We start from the raw sequence: 22,540 nt of genomic DNA on the forward strand, positions 1-22,540 counted from the left end.
TCTGTCAGTTATAATGTTAGCCAGGTATTACAACTGACAATATATTTTGTGATAAACATGGCATTAGCTAAGAATCTAGTATTATTTAAGGATGTTAATTATAAAGCTTATTTATAGATTAACATCAACACAATATTTTGGATGGTTGAAAGTAATGTGGAATCCACAGTTATTATTCAAATGCCCAATGTCCATCAGTGCTCTCTCTATCAAAAGCTCTGTATTACCATATACTGTTTCAGTACTATTAAACAGAGAAAGATTTTACTTTTGGGGTAGTGGTCACACCATGGAAATATACTGAAGGCAATATTTAATTGAGTTGTACTATGTAAAGACAGTGTATTCTTCCATTTGAACCTTCATATATGTAATTTTGTCTCATAAGGAAATTTCATATTCAATAATGATATTTGTGCTCATCATTTGACATTGCTGGTATACACTGGCAGAGTGCACTGGAGACGAATTGATCATTGATGTCAATAGAACAGTTTCTGGTTCCCTGTTGATGATAACTAGATGTGCTAATTCATTTATACTCTACCAAAACTGGCTTGATTTCAGAGACACAGAATGTAACCTTTGGTTGGGAAGTCACACTGCAACACAAATACCAAACACCTCTATAAAACGTACTAAGCCTCTTCCTTCCTCAGATCTATTTCTTTCTCTCCTGTCCACTATGAATGAATATGTTCTACATCAAAAAATATGTGCAATAAACACTATTGCCATATTTAAACTGTTTTCTAGTAAAACTCGACCTACCTTTTGCCAAGCACTAGCAACTTTAATATTGAAGTTGTATCTGTTAATGCAAACAATAATGGATTGCAGTTAATATTTAACATGAGAGTCTAGAAAACAGGTAAACATAAGCAAAGAAGCTTGCAGGTTTATGTCTTTATTGATGTCAGGATCTGAAAAAAGAAGTGTTTACATCCGTGTTTTACAGCTCTAGTCCTGGAGGTTCCTGTGCAAATATTTAGACTTTCATTTGAACCACTGTCCTACTTATATTAACTCAATATGAAGGTCTTGACTATTCAAGCCTTATTACGTTCAATTTGTTGTAATTGGTTGATCAAGTCAAACCTTATGTTTAAATGTTAAAGATACATAATAGTTACGATACATTTACAATCGGGGTGCATGCCAGTTCACTGCTATAGGCGAAAAATAATTAACCCCCCCACTTCACAACACAAGCCAATGCTCCATCCATACACACAAATTAAATATTGTTAGGCTAGCAGTCACTTTACACACTTGCTAAAAGGCTAGTTATATGTATATCTAAGCAACATGTAGTGTCCAACTTGAAACTGAAACTTTAAACCCATTGACCTGACATCAGTAAATGTAAACACTTAGCATTTTTTAATCTATTGTGATTTTAACACAGGGGCATGGTCTGAGCCATCATTCTTCCCAATTCTGATGCACTTTGCATCTCAAATATTTGTGGATGAACTGTGGTTGCATGTGTGCCCGAATAAAGGAATGCCAAGTCGCTCCTCTGTGAACTGAAAACAGGGCCTCTGGTGCTTGTATTGTAAGGCATGGCCAAATAGGGGAAAAAGGCTGTGGGATGTGAATTAAAACAAGTCTTCAGGCTGCTGATTGTGTCCTTTCACATTAAAAGAAAGGAAAGAAAAAAAAAAGATACGTTTTCCCTTGTCAAACCAGAGGCTGAGCCTGAGATCGAGCACCTTTTTGTGTCGGATATCACTCCGGAGAGCTTCCGCCTTTCTTGGACAGCAGACGACATCTTTGATCGATTTGTCATTAAAGTCAGGGGTTCCAAAAAGCTTACCTACCCACAGGAGTTCAGTGTCCGTGGGGATGAGAGAACCAAAGTTTTGACAGCACTTACTGGGGGGACTGAGTATGAAATTGAGTTATATGGTGTCACTTTGGAACGTCGCTCCCAGCCCATAACAGCTGTTGCCAGAACAGGTACCATTTTACATCATCCTCTTCTAGTCCGTTCTAAAACTACAGTGTGTTAGGAATGCAACAATATGGAATTTCTGGGCCGATACAATAACCGATAATTAACACCTTGTTGTGGCCGATACTGACAACTGATCATTTCCTATTGTTACCAACTGTTATCCCAACAGATAAATTCCCATCGTAAGCCATATATGTGCTATATGCGTAAGACAGTTTGGGGCAGATTTACTAAAAGAAGCTCTCATTTATGACAGTCTACCAACACTTTGTACTAGTGGGAGTGAGCAATATAGCTGGTTATATGCAAATGTCTATAAATTCTTACAGCTGCAATTGTGTAATTAACATATGACCAGCAATATATGTTTGACTAACATTTTTTGAAAGCACAATTCTGCCAGGTAGGAGAAGAATGAGTTTTCTTAGTAACTCAAAATGATGACTAATTTGGAGAAAAAGTTACTATTTCTGAAAATGAAGGTGATTATTTTTACACAAGAAGTCATTATATATAATACATATATAATATACATATATACATTATATATAATAAGATATTTCAACATATTATGTCTTAGACAATGTGATTATCATCACCTTTTAAAAAAAAAAAGTTCATTTTTTTGTTGAAAGGATAAGCTGAACATGCGATTCATGCCTAGCACCTAGGGATCCATTTAATATTGTAAATTCCCTGGTGAATGTCACTGTGTGCATCGTAGTTATTTGGGAAATGTATGATTTTGATTTATGGTGATCATACAAAAAAGAAAACTATCAGACCCTCAAATCATGTCACATCAATCACATCTTGTTGATATTCACTACCACTTGTGAACAGTTGATAAATAGCAAGAAGTAAATTTTAAAACATTAGTAAATCTGACCCTAAAAGTATGATAGTGCTCTTATTGGTGTAGCAGTAGTGCTCCTGCCTGAACAGGGAATCAAACCTCTCCAGTATTCCATGTGTGGGGCTCTACATTACTCTTCTTATCCATTCAAAAGAATCAAATTTGGAAATTCTGAATATGTTTGTGAGAGAAGAGCAGGATGTTAAATTATCAGTTGTAATTATCGGCTATATTTCCAATACTGGTGATAACTGAAATTTCCCATGTATCTGTTAATAATGTATTGGCCAATGAAATGTTGTGCATCTCTACAATCTCTCCACTTTTAACCTGCATTGTTTCTGGGCCTGAACAGATAGTTATGCTCTGTGGAAGTATGATTTAGCTTTGTTACAGATGTGTTTGTTTGCTACTCACACTGATGACGAAGATGCATTTCATTCTGGGTTTGAACTTTGCATGTGATTATGCATCACTAGGAAAGTTTTTGTAATGAATGAATGTTGATTTAAACAGGAATGAGTTCCTTGTATACCTTTTGACTACTAAACCATGGTTATGATTCTAAAATGAAACTTTTAACTAAGTGTTTTTTGTTCCCCAGCATGCAAACTAATGATTTTTCATATTGCCGTGTGCTAAAGTTCTGGCACCCCTTGTCAAATGACACTTTTTTTGCTGTTCTAAGTGAAGCATAAGGGGTTGCATATAGAACAGTAGATGTGTTAATCTGTTTTCACTTAGAAAATCTTAGAAAATCAACAAAACATGCATTTGACTGGGGATGTTCGAACCTTTGCACACAACTGTACATCTGTCTATCATATCCAAACTTCCTTTCAGCCAGACTTGTCATGCCGGTTGATTTGCTGAATGTTGTGAAATGACTTTCATCTGATTGTATCCGTAATGAAAGTGTCCTTTTGTCTCTAAGGATTGCTCCCTCTAGGTTTTCTTCTCAGCCTGATAACCAGAAACTTTTTTTTTTGCTGGGAATGTTTTTGTCATCCTACTTTTCTTATTTTCCAAATCCAGACGCACTGAACCAGTATGGCGTTATAAGCTCTGATTATTCTTAAATAAAATACCTACATTTCATATCTTTCTACTAGGCCTTGGAGCTCCACGGTCCATTCACTTCTCTGACATTATGGACACCTCTGCTGTTGTCCACTGGAATGTCCCTCATGATACAATTGACACCTACCGCATCACTTATGTGCCACTCCATGGAGGTAAAACTCACCCATCTGTTATAAATCCTATTATAAAGCATATGTTCATGTCTGTTTAATTCTTTGTGTGTATGTTTTTGAGTGCAATACAGTCATGCGCTGTTTTGGTGGTAACACATAAAGGGGTAACAGCAGCTGAGCTCTGGTGCTGTAACTTGATCACGTCATGAAATCTATTTAACTATTGGATGTGATAAACCACACTAAAAAAAACTCTAAATAGTGTCACATACCTGAAAGTATTTGTGCTTTCCTTTCTTTTGTTTCATGATATTTTAACTTGGTAACTTTAACTTTGTCTCTCCTGTTACATCAGAAGTAATTTTGTCACATAGCTGAGTTTGCATTGCCAGATACTGTCACAACTGAAAAAGTTAATTCAAACATTTGGCTATACATTTGGTCTGTTTTTTGTAAATGGGTTTTTACTAAACTTGACAGCAAACTGGCTGCTGCTAAAAGTATTTAAAAGTATTGAATTCACACCTAGCTGACCTTTTAACAGTGTCTGTAGTTTGATGTTGCTTGTTAATTAGAATCAAATTGGTTAGTTATAATGGAGTTTTCAGTAGTTTGAGAAGCATGTTTTCAAGTCTAAATGGATAGCATTGAACACTTGGCACTTAATTGTTGCACAGAGGTTTAAGTTTGAGTTTTGTCTTCGTCTTAAAAGAAAAAAACAAGGTATCTTAATATGATTTTGATGCAAAACCAAGAAGTATTAAAATATATTATACTTAACTGCATAACAGTGCATACAAGTAGCTATTGTTCTGTCATGAAGTAGTCACAACAAAATTACATCTAACTTCTCTTTGTACCACAGCATTTAACATATTCACCTCAACTTGGTTAACTTCTTCATTAATTGCTTTATTAACTAGGTTAACATTTCTCTGCAATGTTTTGCCAAAGGTGGCCCTGCAAGAGTGATTGAAGTGGATGGTTCACAGTCTCAGACGCCTCTGACCAACCTGACACCTGGTGAATCATATCAAGTAACAGCCATAGCAATGAAAGGTCTTGAGGAGAGTGATCCAGTAACTGGCATTGTCACTGCAGGTAGGTCATATGGCTGACTGTGATCGACAGCTACTTTAGTCATTTCTTTAGTCATAACTAGATCTCCCTCTTTTATGTGATGCTATCAAGCTAGCAGGGTGAGGGCTTCCTTCCTTCAAAACACATGAACTGCCACTGCATCTTTTGCAGCTGCTCATGACATTGGATAAATTAAAATTGGAGGAGAATGCTAAAGGCCAATTCTGTTACGTCCACTAACAGCCACCTGCATTGGCTAGCATCACACTGAATGATAGGGGATAGGGAGGGGGATCGGGGGAGAATGAGGCCCAATTATGCTGCTTAGGAGTCCTGAACACAGATGACTATAATATCGCCTGGGATCTAACTTACAATCTTGCAGCTTAGATGGTTGTGTTACTTGAGAGGCCCTGATATAATTTTATATGGTCAAAAAGTGATGACTTCATATGATTGCCAGTTTGGGATGACATGTGAAATGCTAATTAAAACAGAAATCAGTGATTAGTACACTCTCTTTGACCTCTATTCTTACATAATACAAGTCTTCAGCTGCTCAACTATATGGAGCCTTAATTGTTATATTTTGTACTTAGTAATGCACCATATTTTTGGATTAGGCAGCCAAACTGTTGTATCTTTCAGTATTAAAGGTGCCTTTACTGATGTGTATGGTACTCATGCCATGGGCACTAATACACCCCCATACATTGACTGACCCTGTTTTTTGAACTTGATATGCTGGGAGCAATCTGGATGGTCCTTTACTTCTTTAGCCTGGAGCAATGGTATACATTATTTCCATAAATACACATTGCCACTGTGCATTAGTATCCAGAGAAGTCGACAGCATTTCTGGAAATTGTTAGTTGTGCACAATTTCTATCGCCAACAGTTTGCAAAAGTATTCCCGAGCCAATTAAATGAGTTCCATCACAGAAGCATGTGGTCATTTAACACAGTCCCATGTGAAATACCCCAAATTTTTGCAGACACTCAATGAGGAATGCTGTTAAATAGTAAGATTCTTCACTGATGCATTTTTTGGCAAAATGGCAAGCCTCAGGTCTTTCCTGATTCCTTCTTTTATATCCAAGCATAATTGAATCGCCTTTTAAAGATTTTTGAACATCTTACAAAAGTCCTAGTCTTGAACTGCCCCTGTTCCAAACATGTTGCAAGCACCAATTTTTGAAAGACCATACGTTTTATAAAAATCATTGAAAAATCACTACTTTTTTGTTGTTAATTGCATTTCAAGTTGTCCCAGCTTTTTTGGAATTTAGATTTGCATGTTGACAATATATTATTATAGATTTATCAGTCTGGCCTAAATGGACAGGGCCCCCACCAACAGGCCAAAAGTTTTATCATACACTTGTATAACCTAAGAATAGCTCAGCCAGTTTGCATTGGATTCCCTGTAGTAGTTACTACAGTAGTTACTGAATAATTAGCCTTATTATGTAATAAAGCTGGCATCTTAAGGGGTTAACAAAGACTAAATGATTTATTAGAAGGAAATGTGTTTTAAATCTGTAAAATGTCAAAAGAATCAACATAATATAAACCAAGCAAGAACCAGAGTGTTAGGGGAATCAACAGTGTAGAAACCAAAGTTCTCTTTCTTGATTTTGTTTTCTACACTTGCAGCTGTAGACATGCCACAGAGTCTCACTGCCACCAATGTCACTGATACAGAAGCACTGTTGCTGTGGCAACCTGCTGTAGCCACTGTTGATGGATATGTCATCACATACAGTGCAGACACAGGTTTGAAATCTGTCTTTCTTGTTTTATGTATTTACTAATACTCTTCTTGGTGCCATATGCATTTCTGAAATGCATTTTATGAAATGCATCACATATTTTGCCCGTGGACACATTTTATCTAGTTAATGTAAAGAAAATCCATTTTCTTTGCAGTGGCACCAGTGACAGAACAGGTATCTGGCAACACTGTAGAATTTGAGATGAATAATCTGGAACCAGCCACTCAATACACAGCTACTGTACATGCTGTGAAAGATGGCCATAAGAGTGCTCCTGCTACTGTTGATTTTACCACAGGTAAGCCAAGTCCATACTTGTCCTAGCAGAATGTAACGTCCTCCCCACAAAGTTTCTGGAAAAAGACAGTTTATGTGAATTATTAACAGTATATGGTAATAATTATTTTTAATAATTATTCCATTAAGAGTTGCGCCAGACTGATGCACAGTATTCGTAATAATAATTTAATTAATCTTTTCATTAAGGCATGATGAGCTTGATAAACCCCCATAGCTGCACCTGCTGTCTAAATAAAGAACTAGAGCAGAAGTGTTTAATTAAAATTCAATAAGGCCCAGTTAGAGAAAATTTCCTCAAGCAAATGTCTGGAACATCAAAATGTCTAACTTGCATTATGATTCAGTGCCATATACTGTTTACTGAAGCAACCTAGTAGGTAAATCAACATCTTGTATAGTCAACAACTGGATGTCAAATCAAATTAAGTACAATTCACTAATATTTCAAAAACATTTATTGTCAGTTTTATCTTTTTAGAGCACGCCATGTGAAACAACTTCCCTCTGACTCACTTTCTTCTCCTCCCACTGTTTCACACCTTGTCCCTCCCCTGTGTGTGCATCACTCACTCGAGTTTCAGTGCTCATCGTAATGCACAGATCTGATTGGCTGAGTAGCGCCACATATTATTTTTGCCACGCATGCGATTGGTCAGCAGTGGTGGGCAGTAACTAAGTAAATGTAATTCGTTACTGTACTTAAGTAGTTTTTTTCTGTATCTGTACTTTACTGAAGTATTTACATTTTGGGTGACTTTCACTCCACTACATTTCAAAGTCAAATATCTTACTTTTTACTCCACTACATTTTGAGAAATCTGTCATTCCTTTTGGTTTTTGTGTGTATAAAAACATAACATGTCAAAACAAAAGAAGTGCAAAGCAAGAACACCAATGATGGAAATAACCTAATCTGTAAATAGACCACAATATAGAAATATGTACACATATGCAGTCGTGACTGGCATGTTTCATTTTTTCTGAATTCATATATTTTGTAGTAAATTAGTTTAGGTTTGTTTATGTTTATGAACAGAGACCTACAGATCAATACAGTAAAGGAAACCTTATTTGTGAACCTGAGTTTAAAGCCAGTTTTTATTCAACTTGTAACTAATTTACAAATTAATCTTTGAAATCTTTGAAACTGAAACTTTGCTTGTTTGTAAAAGTGATTTCAGAGCGACTCGGTTCTACCTGATTGGAACTGTTTGCCTTCAGTGTTGTGTGCTTATGATCATTTTAATAGACGTCAGCGTCACTAATTAATGACATTCTATTAAAAGATTTGTTTATCAAGAGATACACTGGAGTATTTTCACCTAAAATGAGTTCATGAAGTCTTGTTGCAAAAATGATAACAGGACATTAGAGCCATAATTAATCTTTTAGTACTTTTACTTTTGATACTTAAATACATTTGAAGCCAAATACTTTTGTACTTTTACTCAAACTGAGGTCTAGAGTAAGGACTTCTACTTTTACTGGAGTAATATTTTACCTTGGGTATCTTTACTTTAACTCAAGTACATGATTTGTGTACTTCGTCCACCTCTGTTGGTCAGTGAGTTTCCTGGGCTGCTAAACCAGTACCGCAAAGGCTAGAAAAGATACGCTGATTAGGATTGGACCACCCTGTCGAAATTATAATAATTCTCCATAGTTTATTCCTTATAATTCCAGATCTGCAAAGGACAGTGTCTGGGTCGGGACTCAGACCACAGTGTACCTATTGGTGACCTCTGAACTACAGCCTTAAACAACGTGTGGCTAAGCAAGTAGATGTTCAGAATAAATTTTTGGTCTGTTCTCTACTTCCACCAGTAATTACCAACTGATCAGCTAATTCACTGGAAATCTGTGCTTTTACACAAATAACATCATCTTACATTGATGTATATCATCTAGTGTGGCATACTGTTGTGTGTAGAGCAGTGGGAGCTAGGGGTAGGAATCTCTAGGCACCTCACGATTTGATTAGATTATGATTTAGAGGGCTATAATGCGATTGATGATGATGTAATCTTGATAATGTAAATCTTGATGCAGAACTTAAACAGAAAAGTGCCACTCCTGTGACTCCAGCAAGAGCAAATCGTGTGATTACTATTAGAATACTGATTCTAGTCAGGTTTGTTGAATCCGTCAGATGGACAGTCAGATGGTCCTGAAGGCTCTCATTACCTGGATCAGGTGTGATAGATTAGGATTGGAGCATAACTCTGCAGGGTGATTCTCCAGGACCATAGAAAACAAGTACTGCCAACAAAGACGCCAGTCGGAAAACAAGAGTAGTTTGACATCTGTAGTAGTGCAGGCTGAAGCCCATTTGCTTATGTGTGATTTGTTGCTTTGATAGAATTCACAACTGTATTCACAGTATTAAATGGAATTTAAAGCAATACCTTTGGCAGCCTATGATGGATAGTGCTAATCAACAGGCAGAAATCTTGGAATAGTCACTTTTCCCTTAAATAATCGATCATAGTGTTTCTTTAAAACTACAAGGTCTACAATTGCATCTTGAGGTCCTTTTTATATAAGGGTACATTATATTAACCATGTGTGTTGACCAAAAGCAAAAGCATTCAGAGCATTGTGATTGTGAACCATTGATCTAGGCCATTATGAGAATGAATCCTGCAATTATTCAGAACAGCATAATGTAAAAGGATGGTGTGACTGCTAAAAATGTTGCATTCCATATAAACAAGTACCATACTGGATATAAAGCATGGAATAACCATTCCTTAAACATTGCCTCTGACTGTAATATCATTTTTCTGAAGATGTGGATCCTCCCCGGGATCTGGTGGTCAGTAATATTCAGACTGATAGTGCTGTTCTCACCTGGAAGCCACCATTGGCACCCATCAAAGGCTATGTGCTGACCATTGAGTCATCTGATGGCACTATCAAGGTGAGTGCCTTTTTGCAGTCTATCATGTCAGTTAATTTGCAGATCCCTTGTGCAGGAACCAGAAAAAGTATACACACCAATCAGGTATAACATCATGACCACCTTCTTGTTTCTATGCTCATTGTTTAAAAACTCCAGCAGCATTGCTGTGTCTAATCCACTTGTGCTAGAACAACACATACTAACACACCAAAGCCACATCGATGTTACTGCAGTACCGAGAATGATCCACCACCCAAATAGTACCTGCTCTGTGAGGGTCCATTGGGTCCTGACCACTGAATAACAGTGTAAAAGAGGGCTAATAAATAAGAGAAACCGATGGACTACACTCTGTAATTGTAGAACTACAAAGTGCACCTATATAGAAGGTGGAGCTGATAAAATGGGCAATGAGAAACAAGGACATAATCATAATGTTTTGGGACATGGACATAATGACAAGGACATGGTCATAATGTTATGCCTGGTCGGTGTATATGACACAATCCCTTTGCTGCATGTTGACTCATATTATAATTGTTAGTCATCATGGCACATTTGCAATGCCATTCAGTGCATTTCACTATGTTTGCATCTTTTATCTGTCAAAGCGTTAAACTTTATCTCCAGAGGGCAGTATGTGAGCTTCTGCTCACTTGTATTTTATTTTTCTTACCAGTCATAGATATTTCAGTATTCCATTCAAATTAAACACATAGTACCCACTGTGGAGTTTTAGTCATATTTTCAAGCCTTTTAGAAAGCTGGTAAGTCTTTATACATCTGATGCTCATTTAAACACATTGACAATAAGTACTAGTACAAGTGAATATAATAAGAATCAGTTTACACACAAGTAGTTCTGAATGTATAATAACAAAAGACTATAGAACCTGATTAAGCCAAGCTTGGTGAATCACTAATTGCTGTCTGTTCAATCAGGAAGAGATTCTGGACCCTTCAGTGACTTCACACAGGCTGCCCAAGCTCATTGGCTCCACTGAGTACTCTGTCAGACTACAAGCTTTTGCTGGGCCTGACAGAAGCCATCACCAGAGCCAGAAAGTCAGTACTGATTTCATCACTGGTGAGTTCATTTGCATTCTCTCACATACTTTTGCATTTTTTCTGGAGACCTATATTTGTTTAGGAAGTAGAAAGGAATTACAGTGCTCTACAAAAAAAATAAATGGTATGAAAAGTTGGTTGTTGTAAAAAGTTATTAATTGGTGTTTACCAGTTCACTCAAACACGTTTTATGTATGATAGATATATCCTTAAATTAGGAAGTATGAGATTTATTTAAAATAACTAATATATATATATATAAACCTTTCATAAACCTTTCATTTTAATGTCAGAAGCAAACATCAGGGAGGTGTCATATGACCCAGCAGAATGCCATCTGAAACTTTCCTGTGCCCCTGTACTTATACATTCTATTCCTTTCTGAACAGTCAGAAACTTGTAAGACTTTCAAAATGACAATGAGTTTTGCATCATATTAACCCTGAAGAGCTAAGAGAAGCAAGCCACTGACAAAATATGAGGCAGCTAGTAAAGTAGCTACCAACCAGCTTATTCTAGCTGAGATTATGTCTGTGGGACCATAATAGATTGACGGCTTTACTACATTGATTTCATTCATGGAAGGTACTACTGTCAACCTCTTCCAGTGAGTTTAGCCTTGAAACCTGCCTCAATGAGGAAGCAGGCATGGATGCTAGTGATGAGCATGCCTCCCTCCTCCCTGAAGACAACCACAGTTACAAACCACAAACAGTTCAAAAACAGAGCATGACACAAAAAATATAAAGATAATCAGCCTTATTAAGAATTCTGAGGGTTCACTGACTGAGTAGGGTTCAGTAGGGTCAGACTCCTTCCTGCTTCAGGGTCTCCAATGTTCTATTCACAGTTTTACTGTTTCTTCATATTATGCTTTATGTTAATGCTTTCTATGTTAAATACTTCATTTTATTTTTTTTTTAGTCCTGAAGGAGTCATAGCACTGCATTTTTGTATAATAATGAGACATGTACTGCTTTAGCATGCAAAAGCATGAAAACATGACCTCGAAGTTTAACTGCAAATATTGTATGCAGAAATTAATCATTCTAAGATTTTGGCTGAAATATAGAAATGTTACGTAAAGCCAATGCTTTGCAAAGGTGAGTTTGAAAAATGATTGAAAGCTTACATTTTCAAAGGTTGAAAAATCAAAGGCAGTTACCTCATTTTGGCCTTTTAAAATGAAATATTATTCTTAGTGTTGTGAATGAATAACTAGTTAATATTTCAGCTCAGGTCAGTCAGTTTAACTGACTATGCATACTATACATTTTATAGTCATTTTAAATTTTAAGTTTTGCTTCATTTTTTTTCATGGAAATCTTTGATTGACTGGACAGGCCTAACAGATATGTTAGCATGGCCATTTATTATCATACATGTTTATCTTTTCAATTATATTTCCTTCCTTTTTCTCCCAAATTGTGTGCATAGTTGGAGTGCTCTACAAGAATCCAAAGGACTGTTCACAAGCTCTGATGAATGGAGAGATCACCTCAGGTTCATACACCATCTATCCTGGTGGAGATGAGAAGCTGCCAGTGCAGGTCTACTGTGACATGGCCACTGACGGAGGTGGCTGGGTGGTGAGTAGTGTCACAACAATAGTGACTATCTGATTCTAAAGCAAATAGACAGACAAATAGACAGACAGACAGATAGACAGACAGATAGATAGATCAGCTTGTCCAGTCGCATCTCGTCTCTCCTTTTTATGCTTCTTCCCCAGCACACAGAACAGGCAGTTGCACTGTACAATGAAATTCTTACTTTGCTGTAAGATCTGAAGGGGCTGAATTGTATTAAAGGCACTGGAAAAATCAAAGAACATGACTCTTACAGCACAACCACCCTTGTCCAGATAAGAGTTATAGGTATAGCATGGCATCCTTCACCCCTACTTTCTCCCTGTACACGAACTGCAGGGGGTCTGTTGCGTGTCAAACCTGGGGTCTGAGAAGATGTAGAAGAAGGTGGTCCAGTGTCTTCATGAAATGTTAGATGTTAGAGCACCAGGCCTGAAGTCATTGAATTCACTGGGTCGCCCCCTCTTGGGTACTGGAGTGATGCATGATGTCTTCCACAGTGTGGGAACTCTCCCCAAGTGCAGATTCAGATTGAAATAGGAGTTTTCAGTTCTCAAAGGGTCAGTGATATGAGCATGATGCTTTAAAAGCTTTAATGTTTTTAAAATAAGCAGTGCAAATTAGCTGTATTTTGATGAAACTGGATTCCCTTACTTGTTGGAGTGGTCTCAATCTTTTGTAGGTGTTCCTGAGACGTCAGAATGGAAATGTTGACTTCTACAGGAACTGGAAAAATTATACCAGTGGATTTGGTGATGTGAATGATGAGTTCTGGCTAGGTGGGTAATTTTTTTGCATCTGAACATGATTATGGAAGGGCATCCTTTTCAAATGAACTTATGTTAAATCTATATAAACGCAGGCTGCAAAATGTAAACACCATGTGATAAATAGTGTTAAAAATGGGCAAAGTTTGTTCTGCATAGAAAGGACAAATCAGTACTTGGTTTTTTATTGAGTGGTTTATTGAGTGAAGGGTTACTATGCGATCTTAGGGCTGTATCTTGTGTAAAAGGACCACAATACAGATATTTTGATGTTTGTAGAAGAATGGGTTTAGTGCAAATATTGCATTTAATGTAGACATTTTTTACACCTTCAGCCATTTTATTCTGGATCCCTTATAATTCTGTCCTTTTCAAACACCAGCTTTCTTATGTAAAATTAAACAAGGAAATAATTTTGCATAGGTTGCTACAGTAACCAACTAGCAAGACCCTAGAAAACACATAGTTTACCCTTGTTAAACACCTGGCAATGCCCTAGCAACACGTATATTAATATCAACTACCGTGAATAGGGTAGCAACAAGTTGGCAAAACCCTAGCAACAACCTGGAACACTTTATCAACTACCTAGCAACTGCCTGAGATACCACACCAACCAACAACCAACACCCTAGCAACCACCTACAACCCCATACTAACCACTTAGTAATAACAAAGCAACCTCCCAAAATACCAGAATAAAACAGAAACCAACTAGAAACACCTTTAGAAACACTCAGAATACTACACATCTTGCTTAGCAATCTCCTGACAACCATTTAGAACACCATAACAACCATTTAGTGACGGTAGCACTAAATAGTAGTGACTAGCAATACTGGGAATATACTATGCTAGAGAATCACTTTGCAGTTGCTTCAGGAATTGCACTTTTCTTTTTAATCAGTGCATTCATACACACATAATGTGGTTATTCACTGCCCCACTGTTTAGATATATTTGTTCAGAGTCCTGTAAGTTGACCCTTCAGAAAGATGTTGAGTCACTGTGTTATTTTTTCTTTCTCTGCTCCCTCCTACCAGGACTCAGCAACCTCCACAAAATTACAGCATCAGGCCAGTATGAGCTCCGAGTGGACCTGAGAGATGGCCAGGAGTCGGTTTATGCACAATATGACAAATTCTTTATTTCAGAACCCCGCAGTCGATATAAGGTCCAGATTGGTGCCTACAGTGGCACTGCAGGTAGGAATAGTGCTTCTGTTCAGTATTGCTAAATCATTTTGTACTGTTGTAATCTGTCCACTTTTCTGCTATTGCTATATGTTAACCGTAGGACTGTGTTTCAGCAGAACTGTGTTCCGTTCCTTACTCAATACATTTTTGGTGCTAATCTTTAAATAATTGCTGTTTGTAAGTGGGCAAAGATGCTTGAATACAAGTATTGTTACCTCATTGAAATAATCACTGGAGCATTAGCAAAAGTTTGAGAAGAAGTGTAATGTTAACTTATCATTGTGCAATACTATGCAAACGTTTGGATCATTTGCCATGTTAATAATTTGGTATCACTTAATGTGGATAGACCACTCTAGATACTTTGTAGATGCTTGTCTTGCATTTAACCTTTATTAAACTAAATATCCATTTAATTCATCTTAATTTTCTCTATTCCCAAACCAGGCCCATCTTCAACCCTAACCTTAACCTCAACCCAAAACCTAAGCCTAACCCTCTCCCTTATCCTAAACCTGGTAACTTTCCTGAAAAAGACGTCATTTGGATGGCAGCATATGTTGCCAAAACATGTATATATGTTATTCAGCATTAACGGTGCCTTCACAGATGTGCATGTCACCCATTCCTTGGGCACTAATGCACCTCTATACCATCATGAATACAGAGTTTTGTGCTGCACATTGATAACGAGCCGAATGGTCTTTGTCCCAGAGAACACAGCATCCATGATTTCCAAAAAGAATTTCCAATGTTGATTCGTTGGACCCCAGCACACTTTTCCACTTCCCTTCAGTCCATTTTAAATGAGCTCAGGCCCAGAGAAGGTGGCAGCATTCCTGGATCCTATTTATATGTGGTTTCTTCTTTGCATTTTAGAGATTTAACTTACATTTGTGGATGCAGTGAAAGACTGTTTCACAGAGCATGGTTTTCAGAAGTATTTCTGAAGCCATGCAGTAATTTCCACTACCTTGCCTTGTCCCTTAGAAACAGAGATTTCCCCAGATTTTCTGAATCTTTTAATGTTATTATGTACCGTAGATGAAGAAATGCTAAAGTTATTTTCTAATTTACATTGACAAATGTTATTCTTGAAATGTTGCACTATTTGATTGGGCCCCTCCCCATGTTTACTTCTGAAAGACTCAGCTTCTCTGGGATGCTTTTTACTCCCAATCATGTTACTGAGATGTTGATCATCCTACAGGTGTTTTTTTGTCATTACACAACTTTACAAGCCTATTGGTTGCCTCATGCCAACTTTTTTGGAATTTGTTGTTGGCATCAAATTCAAATGGGGCAAATTGCCCTATGTTCTCAGTTTCAACATTTGATATGTCGTCTTTGTACTATTTTCAATGAAATATAAATGATATGGAAATCATTGTATTTTGTTTTTCTTTACATTTTGCATAGCATCCCAACTTTATTGGAAATGGGCTTGTAAATTTATTATGTTCAGGTATTTTGGGAACAACAAGAGGTTGTTTTTAAGAAAGGTAACTAATAATAAAATATAATTTTAATTAGCTGTCTACATTTAAATTTTGCCTCAGGATTTGGTCACCACTTTTGACAAACATTCTGCTCTGGAAAATCTTGTCTTCTATGGCTCCGTTCTTCATTCTGGGCACCTTATGGCTCTTTAGAGTCGCACTACCTGTTTTAGACCTGTGATGCTGCAAAAGAATAACATCTTTAATCATTTAATATAAATATTTATAACCTAATTGGTTTTATGTAATTGAAAATGGTGATTTCAAACATTTGAACAGTCCTTCTGAACTTCTGTCTGGCAGTGAAACTGAAATACAATGAGCCTCATATCTTCCTAAGTTTTTGTTGAATTTGTTCTTAAGAAAGGTCCTAAGAAAAAGTCTCTGTCAGACTCATGACGTGTTCTTCAAGTACAGAACTGCACCTTTGTGCTCTTGAGTGTGAGTAGATTTTGTTCTTAACTAAGAACAAAGCCCACAAAAGAGAACCCTGGTGAATGTCAGAATTTTTAAGTGCTTTCTTTAAAAAAACTGTCATAAACGGTTCTTTGATTGATACCATAGCACCCTTCTGCTTACCTGCAACTGCAACATCTCTTTGTTTCATAAAGAGATTGAGTGCAAACAACGTTTGTTAAAAGATGTACATAATGTTTCTTTAGCAGTTTTGCAGTTCTTTCTGGAACCTTTAGATTATGTGTAGATTACTTACAAAAAAAAATACATATGTGCAAACATTTACATGTAACTTACAAACATAGTTCTTCAAAGAACTATTGATTCAAAGGTTCTAAAGGTTCTAAACCAAAAGTGGTTGTACTATGGCATCATGCAAAGACCTGTTTTTGGCCTTTTTTTATTTTAAAAACTGTAGTGTAAACAGAACTATTTACTACCCACTTGACACCTTCAGCCATCTGCCTACTATTAAAGTTTTATTTTAAGGATCTATGGCTCTTGTTGCAGTGACATTGGTGACCCAGAGCAAAACTTGTTAGAATCTGCTGAACTCTCAGTTGCCACTCCAAAAATGAAACTGGACTATGGAAGATTTTTTGTTAAAATTTATTGAAGTAGCCTTACTGAGACAAAAAACATGCAACAATATAGGGTATCGTTGTACTGCTGCAAGTCACCCTTTATAGTCTCAAATGTCTTTCACCAAGTATACTCTTTCATTGCACTCACAGATGCATCTGCTGGGGTAGGGGTCTGAAGCTCAACTGACATTAGAAAATGTTCTTCCATATGTTACATGCAATTGCACATTTCCACCAGAGAGGTCCAAATCCCCAAATCTTACATAGTGGAACTTTCAGGTTAAAAACTTTTGATCAGCAGTGTTCAGTGTTATCCACAAAGGGCCTCAAAGTAGGAGCACACGTGATCAGTTGTGTGCGACCCCACAGAGCCTTTATGGGTAGGATTAAACTCTGCTTTAGGTAGAAGACTTGCACAAACATAAGGAATATAATTATTTTAATTGAATTGAAACTGTATGTTGTGTAAAAAAACAAAACAAAACAAAAAAAACTTCAAACTGTAACGTGGCAGAGTAACTCAGATGCTCGCGTTGAAAAAAAGAGAGTGAGGCTTTAATGTTTGAGTCGTAATCCAAAATTGTGGTCAAAAAACAGGCAAATGTCAAATCCAGTAAAGACAAGAAAAACAAAAAGACAAACATAACCAGGCAAACAAAGTCCAAAGGTCCAAAGAGTCCAAAACTGGAAAAAAAAAAAATCACAATAATCAGAAGAAAGACCACTCAGTAGCTCTTGAACAAGAAGCAATACCTCACATCGAATCAGACTAAAATCCCTGACCTTTATACTAAACTAATTATTTAGAGCAGGTGTAACCAGTTAGTACTCAGGTGACTGAGAATGGTAATTGAAGCAGGATGGAAGATTGAGAATCATGTGATCCCTCTGAGGATTCTGGGAGATGGAGTCTCTAGAAACCTCTGAGCCTGAGGGATGTGTGAAATAAACTAATTATATTAAAACTGGTTGGTGGTTTGGGGATTCTCTTAAAGAACATTCTTTTAACTCTTTTTTCCCATTTCCATCTCTCCCCAAGGTGACTCTATGACCTATCATCAGAACAGACCCTTCTCCACCCATGACAATGACAATGACATCGCTGTTACAAACTGCGCACTATCCTATAAAGGTGCTTTCTGGTACAAAAACTGCCATCGTGTTAACCTTATGGGACGATATGGCGATAACAGCCACAGCAAGGTGAGAATGTGTATGGATTATATATTATGATTGTTTATAAAAGATATCTGATATCTGGTTTAATTTGTTGTTATGAATATGTACTTTGTGTTCATTTGTACAGGGCATAAACTGGTTCCACTGGAAAGGCCATGAGCATTCAATTCCATTCGCAGAGATGAAGATTCGACCAGTCAACTTCCGGAACTTGGAAGGCAGGCGGAAACGGTCATAGACTTTATCACGAAACTCAGTTGATTTACAGGGCCAATAACCAGACACAGAGATAACTTTATTAAAACGGTGAATGATAGTGTTGCTCTTTTACTTCTTTTAAGGCTTTTCATGCCACAATAATAACAATAATTGATTGCAATGGGACTTGTCCTGACCTGGCACATATGTTTTGTATGTAATTTTATTTTACTAATGGCTACTTAAAGAAATATTTCTTTTGGTTGTTGTTATGAGTGTCCTTTTACAGAAAATAGCACAGTCTTTTATTTTCATTTAATCTGTTTTCTAACTAAAAAAGGGAAACAAGACAAATTATTCCACTTTTTTTCCTCTAGTATGTTTTTTATAGCTTAAGGGTTTTTAATAGTAATCTAGTTAAACCCCAGCTAACAAAATTTGAATAATAACAGAAAGCAATTATTTGAATTTGTACTCAATTGAAAACAATACAAAGACAAGATATTTAGTGTTTCAACCAATTTGATGCTGCAACACATTCCAAAGAAGTTGGGAAAGGAGCAGGTTTACTGTTGCGTTACATCACATTTCCTTTTAAGAACGTTCAGTAATCATTTGGGACCTGAGGACTCCTATTGTTGTAGTTGTGAAAGTGGATTTTTTCCCCATTTTTGGTGGATACAAAACCTCAGCTGTCATAAATAGTGCTGTATAATGTGCCCCACGTTTTCAAAGGAAGATAGATCTGGTTTGCAGGCAGGCCAGTCTAGCACCTGCACTCTTCATATTGTAAATGCTATAGTAAAATGTGCAGAATATGGCTTAGCATTGTCTTACAGAATTAAGCAGAAAAATATGTTGTCTAAACAGCAGCACATACTGCCTATGTATCCCCTCAGCTTTAACCTTCCTGTAGTGTTCGGGTCAAATCTGACCGATTTACAACTTAAAACACTCATAAATATTGTGTTTTACATCTGATTGGATCAAGGCCTTATGATATCCTCCACACTATGCACTTGAACATATAAAAGTGATGATCACCTCTTTCATTGAATTTTGTAATTGAGTGTTTAATCAATCAGTTGTTACACCTGTGGTGTTCCCGGTCAAAAGTGACCGCCATAGGAAATGAATGGGTATCCAGTCTATATTCATCCATCAGACAGAAAACATCCTCATACACACCACCCCAACTCACTCACTCTATTTACTACTTTGAGACATTGTTCACAGCTAAAGAATGTTGAATAAAAATATGGTGGTGAAAAATGTTTTTTGTGCTAATTTAAGAGCAGTAAAAACAGACTGGTCAATTTTCACCGGGAACACTAAAGTAACGGGCGGGAGGTAAAGAGGACAGGAGGGTTAAAGGTGTGCAAGTTACTCATGCAATTGGCACTAACTTGGCAACATACCATGTTAGACGCTTGCTTTTGAATTTTGTATTGGTAACAATTGGGATGTCCTTTTCCTTTTTGGCCCAGAGGCCATAACATCCAATTCTTCCAAAAGCAATTTCAAAGGTGGACTCATCAAACCACAGCCCTTATTGTCACTGAGCATGAATCCATCTCAGATAAACTTTAGCCCAGAGAAGTTGGTGGCGTTTCTGGATGTTGTTGATGAAAACTCATGGCTTCCACTTTGCACAGCAGAGGCTTAACTTAAATTTGTAGATGCAATGATGAGCTGTCTTTTCTGATCAGGGCTTTCCTAATTACTATACAAAATTGATCATTTATGTTCTTCTATCGCTCAGACAGCACTGCATTAAAAACCAACATGCATTTGTAATAAATATAACCACATAACCATAAAGTAGCGACTGAGCCTTTTGTCCATGCTCATTCTGTATGCATAGCATCATCTGTTACTTGTTCACCTGTTTACTTGTGGAAAGTTCCGAAACAGGTATATTTTGATCATACCACAAACTTCCTAGTCATTCGTTACCTGTACAAACTTTTTTTTTGGAATGTGTTGCAGGAATCAAATTGCAAGTAGCTTATATTTACAAAAATCAATATTGCCAATATGGTACACTTGCTGTTTTCAAATAAATAGCTGTAAAAGATTGATCTGTAAAAGTTTACAATTCAATGTTTTCTGTTTTTGGCAATGTGTTTGCACTTTCAGACATAAAACATAATTCTAAACATTTTATTGGATTTTCTTGCACTCATGTAGCAGCTTTACAATAAAACAAAGTTGTATGAGCATTTATTAAGTAGTTTTTTAAACATAAGAACAAAAGAACAATTTAAAATACTTAGTCTTAAAATATTTAAATAGTAAATGCAAATCTCAATAATACCAAACAATCTTTAAATCCACATATAAATGTCTTGTTTGAAATGTAACGGGTGAATATTTAACAGTTCTCATTTTTGGGGTCTGTAATTTGCTACTACTTCAGCCTATATATGTAGCAGAGTTGTGTGTATTTCAGCATTCATAAATTTACTAGTACATCCTTCTAACATTTTGCGCATGCCATTATTCAGCCAACCAAAACTGAATGTTTTATGTTTATTTTTTAAACAAAAGAACCTCTAATTCCTTTGTATTGACTGAACTGTTTGATCTTTTATCTTCCTACACTTCTTAAATGTATTCTTACTAGTGAAATGTGTAAAATTGAACTTGTAAAATATAATTTGGAGTATGATTCAACCACAATACTACAAATGTAACATTCTTACATACTCTGCACAGTTGCTCCTGAAATTGAATAGATAATGAGGTAAAATTAAGTTTCTTTGTTACAATAAAATTTGTTTGTAAATTTGGCAAATTTCTGTCATGTATATAATGGTTATCATTGTCACTGTTGTTGTTATTGTTGTGTTACGACCACAAAGCCTATAGCGTCACACTTTGTATCTGCTATGAATCGACACCAACGAAACAAAAACAAATAAATAAACATTTCTTTTGAAATAATTATGCATTATAAGCCTTTAAAAAAACTCAGACATTTTTCTAATATAAAAAAATTCTGTGGAGTAACTTTTAGAGTCATTAAATACTGAAGGTCTGGTTTCTATCACCACCACTATGAATAATTCTGACTCAGCAAGTTTCTCTAGAAAGGAGCATTTCACATCAAACCAGCCTGAATGATATTTGATTTACTTTCCAAAACCACCAGTGAACCTACACATCTTTTGAGTTTTACATATAGTGTTGCTGGTTGTGGTATATCCCAAAAATTAAGTGTATTGGCCCAATTATGTCTTGTTGATTTTATGAGTGAAAATAAATTAATACATCCGCTACAGATAACAGCTCAGCTAGCAGTGGGCATTCACATAACTTTGGCAGACGTTACCTACAAGTTCTAATAATGTTTAAAGATAACATTTTAAACTAATGTTTAAAAAACATTTTAAAGATGGTTATGATTTAAAATCATGTTCCTATATGGTTGCATGTTAACTAAGACCTAATGTTTTACCTGCAACATTCAGAGATATTTTGAGGATTTTGTCGGTGCCACAGATTGATAGATCATTGATGATGATGTTTTAGAAGAACAAAAAAATTACCATTGAAAACATTAATAGAGTATGTGTGTAACATTCTGAGAATGTTTTAGAACAGATTCTAGCTGGGACACTTACATTTTACTGCATAAGTTCTGTTCATTTGCTGAGTTTAACATAAAACAGTCCATTTTGTGTATTATTTTTTCCCAGTATGTTAAAATCAGTAAATAAATTGTATCTCTGGCATGAACAATTTGAAAAAATAGATTTTAGGCCAAAACCTTCATAAAATCATTGAACTAACTCGCAGGCATAATCATTTGACATAATAACTTACAGTGATTTACTTTTAGAGGCATTAAACTTTTCAGACTTCTCGTTCACATCGCTACAGCTTCTAACACCTAAGTTTCTCTAGAATGGAGCATTTCACATCAAACCACT

The 22,540-nt window shown here is 36.3% G+C and overlaps 1 protein-coding gene across 2 annotated transcripts in view; it reads left to right on the top strand.

Moving 5' to 3' along the window:
• The window catches only part of zmp:0000000846 (tenascin), an 81,416-nt gene extending 59,887 nt beyond the window's left edge, over positions 1-21,529 (top strand). The window contains exons 12-23 of one of the 2 annotated variants that reach the window (XM_037533132.1): positions 1,693-1,962; positions 3,929-4,051; positions 4,967-5,113; positions 6,749-6,868; positions 7,022-7,165; positions 9,957-10,087; positions 11,012-11,156; positions 12,575-12,726; positions 13,409-13,505; positions 14,537-14,698; positions 18,268-18,431; positions 18,535-21,529. In XM_037533132.1, coding sequence (XP_037389029.1) covers positions 1,693-1,962; positions 3,929-4,051; positions 4,967-5,113; positions 6,749-6,868; positions 7,022-7,165; positions 9,957-10,087; positions 11,012-11,156; positions 12,575-12,726; positions 13,409-13,505; positions 14,537-14,698; positions 18,268-18,431; positions 18,535-18,645 — 1,766 coding nt within the window. In that variant the 3' untranslated portion in view covers positions 18,646-21,529. The remainder of the gene's footprint in view (positions 1-1,692; positions 1,963-3,928; positions 4,052-4,966; positions 5,114-6,748; positions 6,869-7,021; positions 7,166-9,956; positions 10,088-11,011; positions 11,157-12,574; positions 12,727-13,408; positions 13,506-14,536; positions 14,699-18,267; positions 18,432-18,534) is intronic. The other variant, XM_037533131.1, reaches the window with a different exon arrangement.
• The last annotated feature ends 1,011 nt before the right edge of the window (positions 21,530-22,540 follow it).

The sequence above is a fragment of the Pygocentrus nattereri genome, chromosome 23 (genome assembly GCF_015220715.1).
Source record: "Pygocentrus nattereri isolate fPygNat1 chromosome 23, fPygNat1.pri, whole genome shotgun sequence".
In the NCBI taxonomy this organism is placed as follows: domain Eukaryota; kingdom Metazoa; phylum Chordata; class Actinopteri; order Characiformes; family Serrasalmidae; genus Pygocentrus; species Pygocentrus nattereri.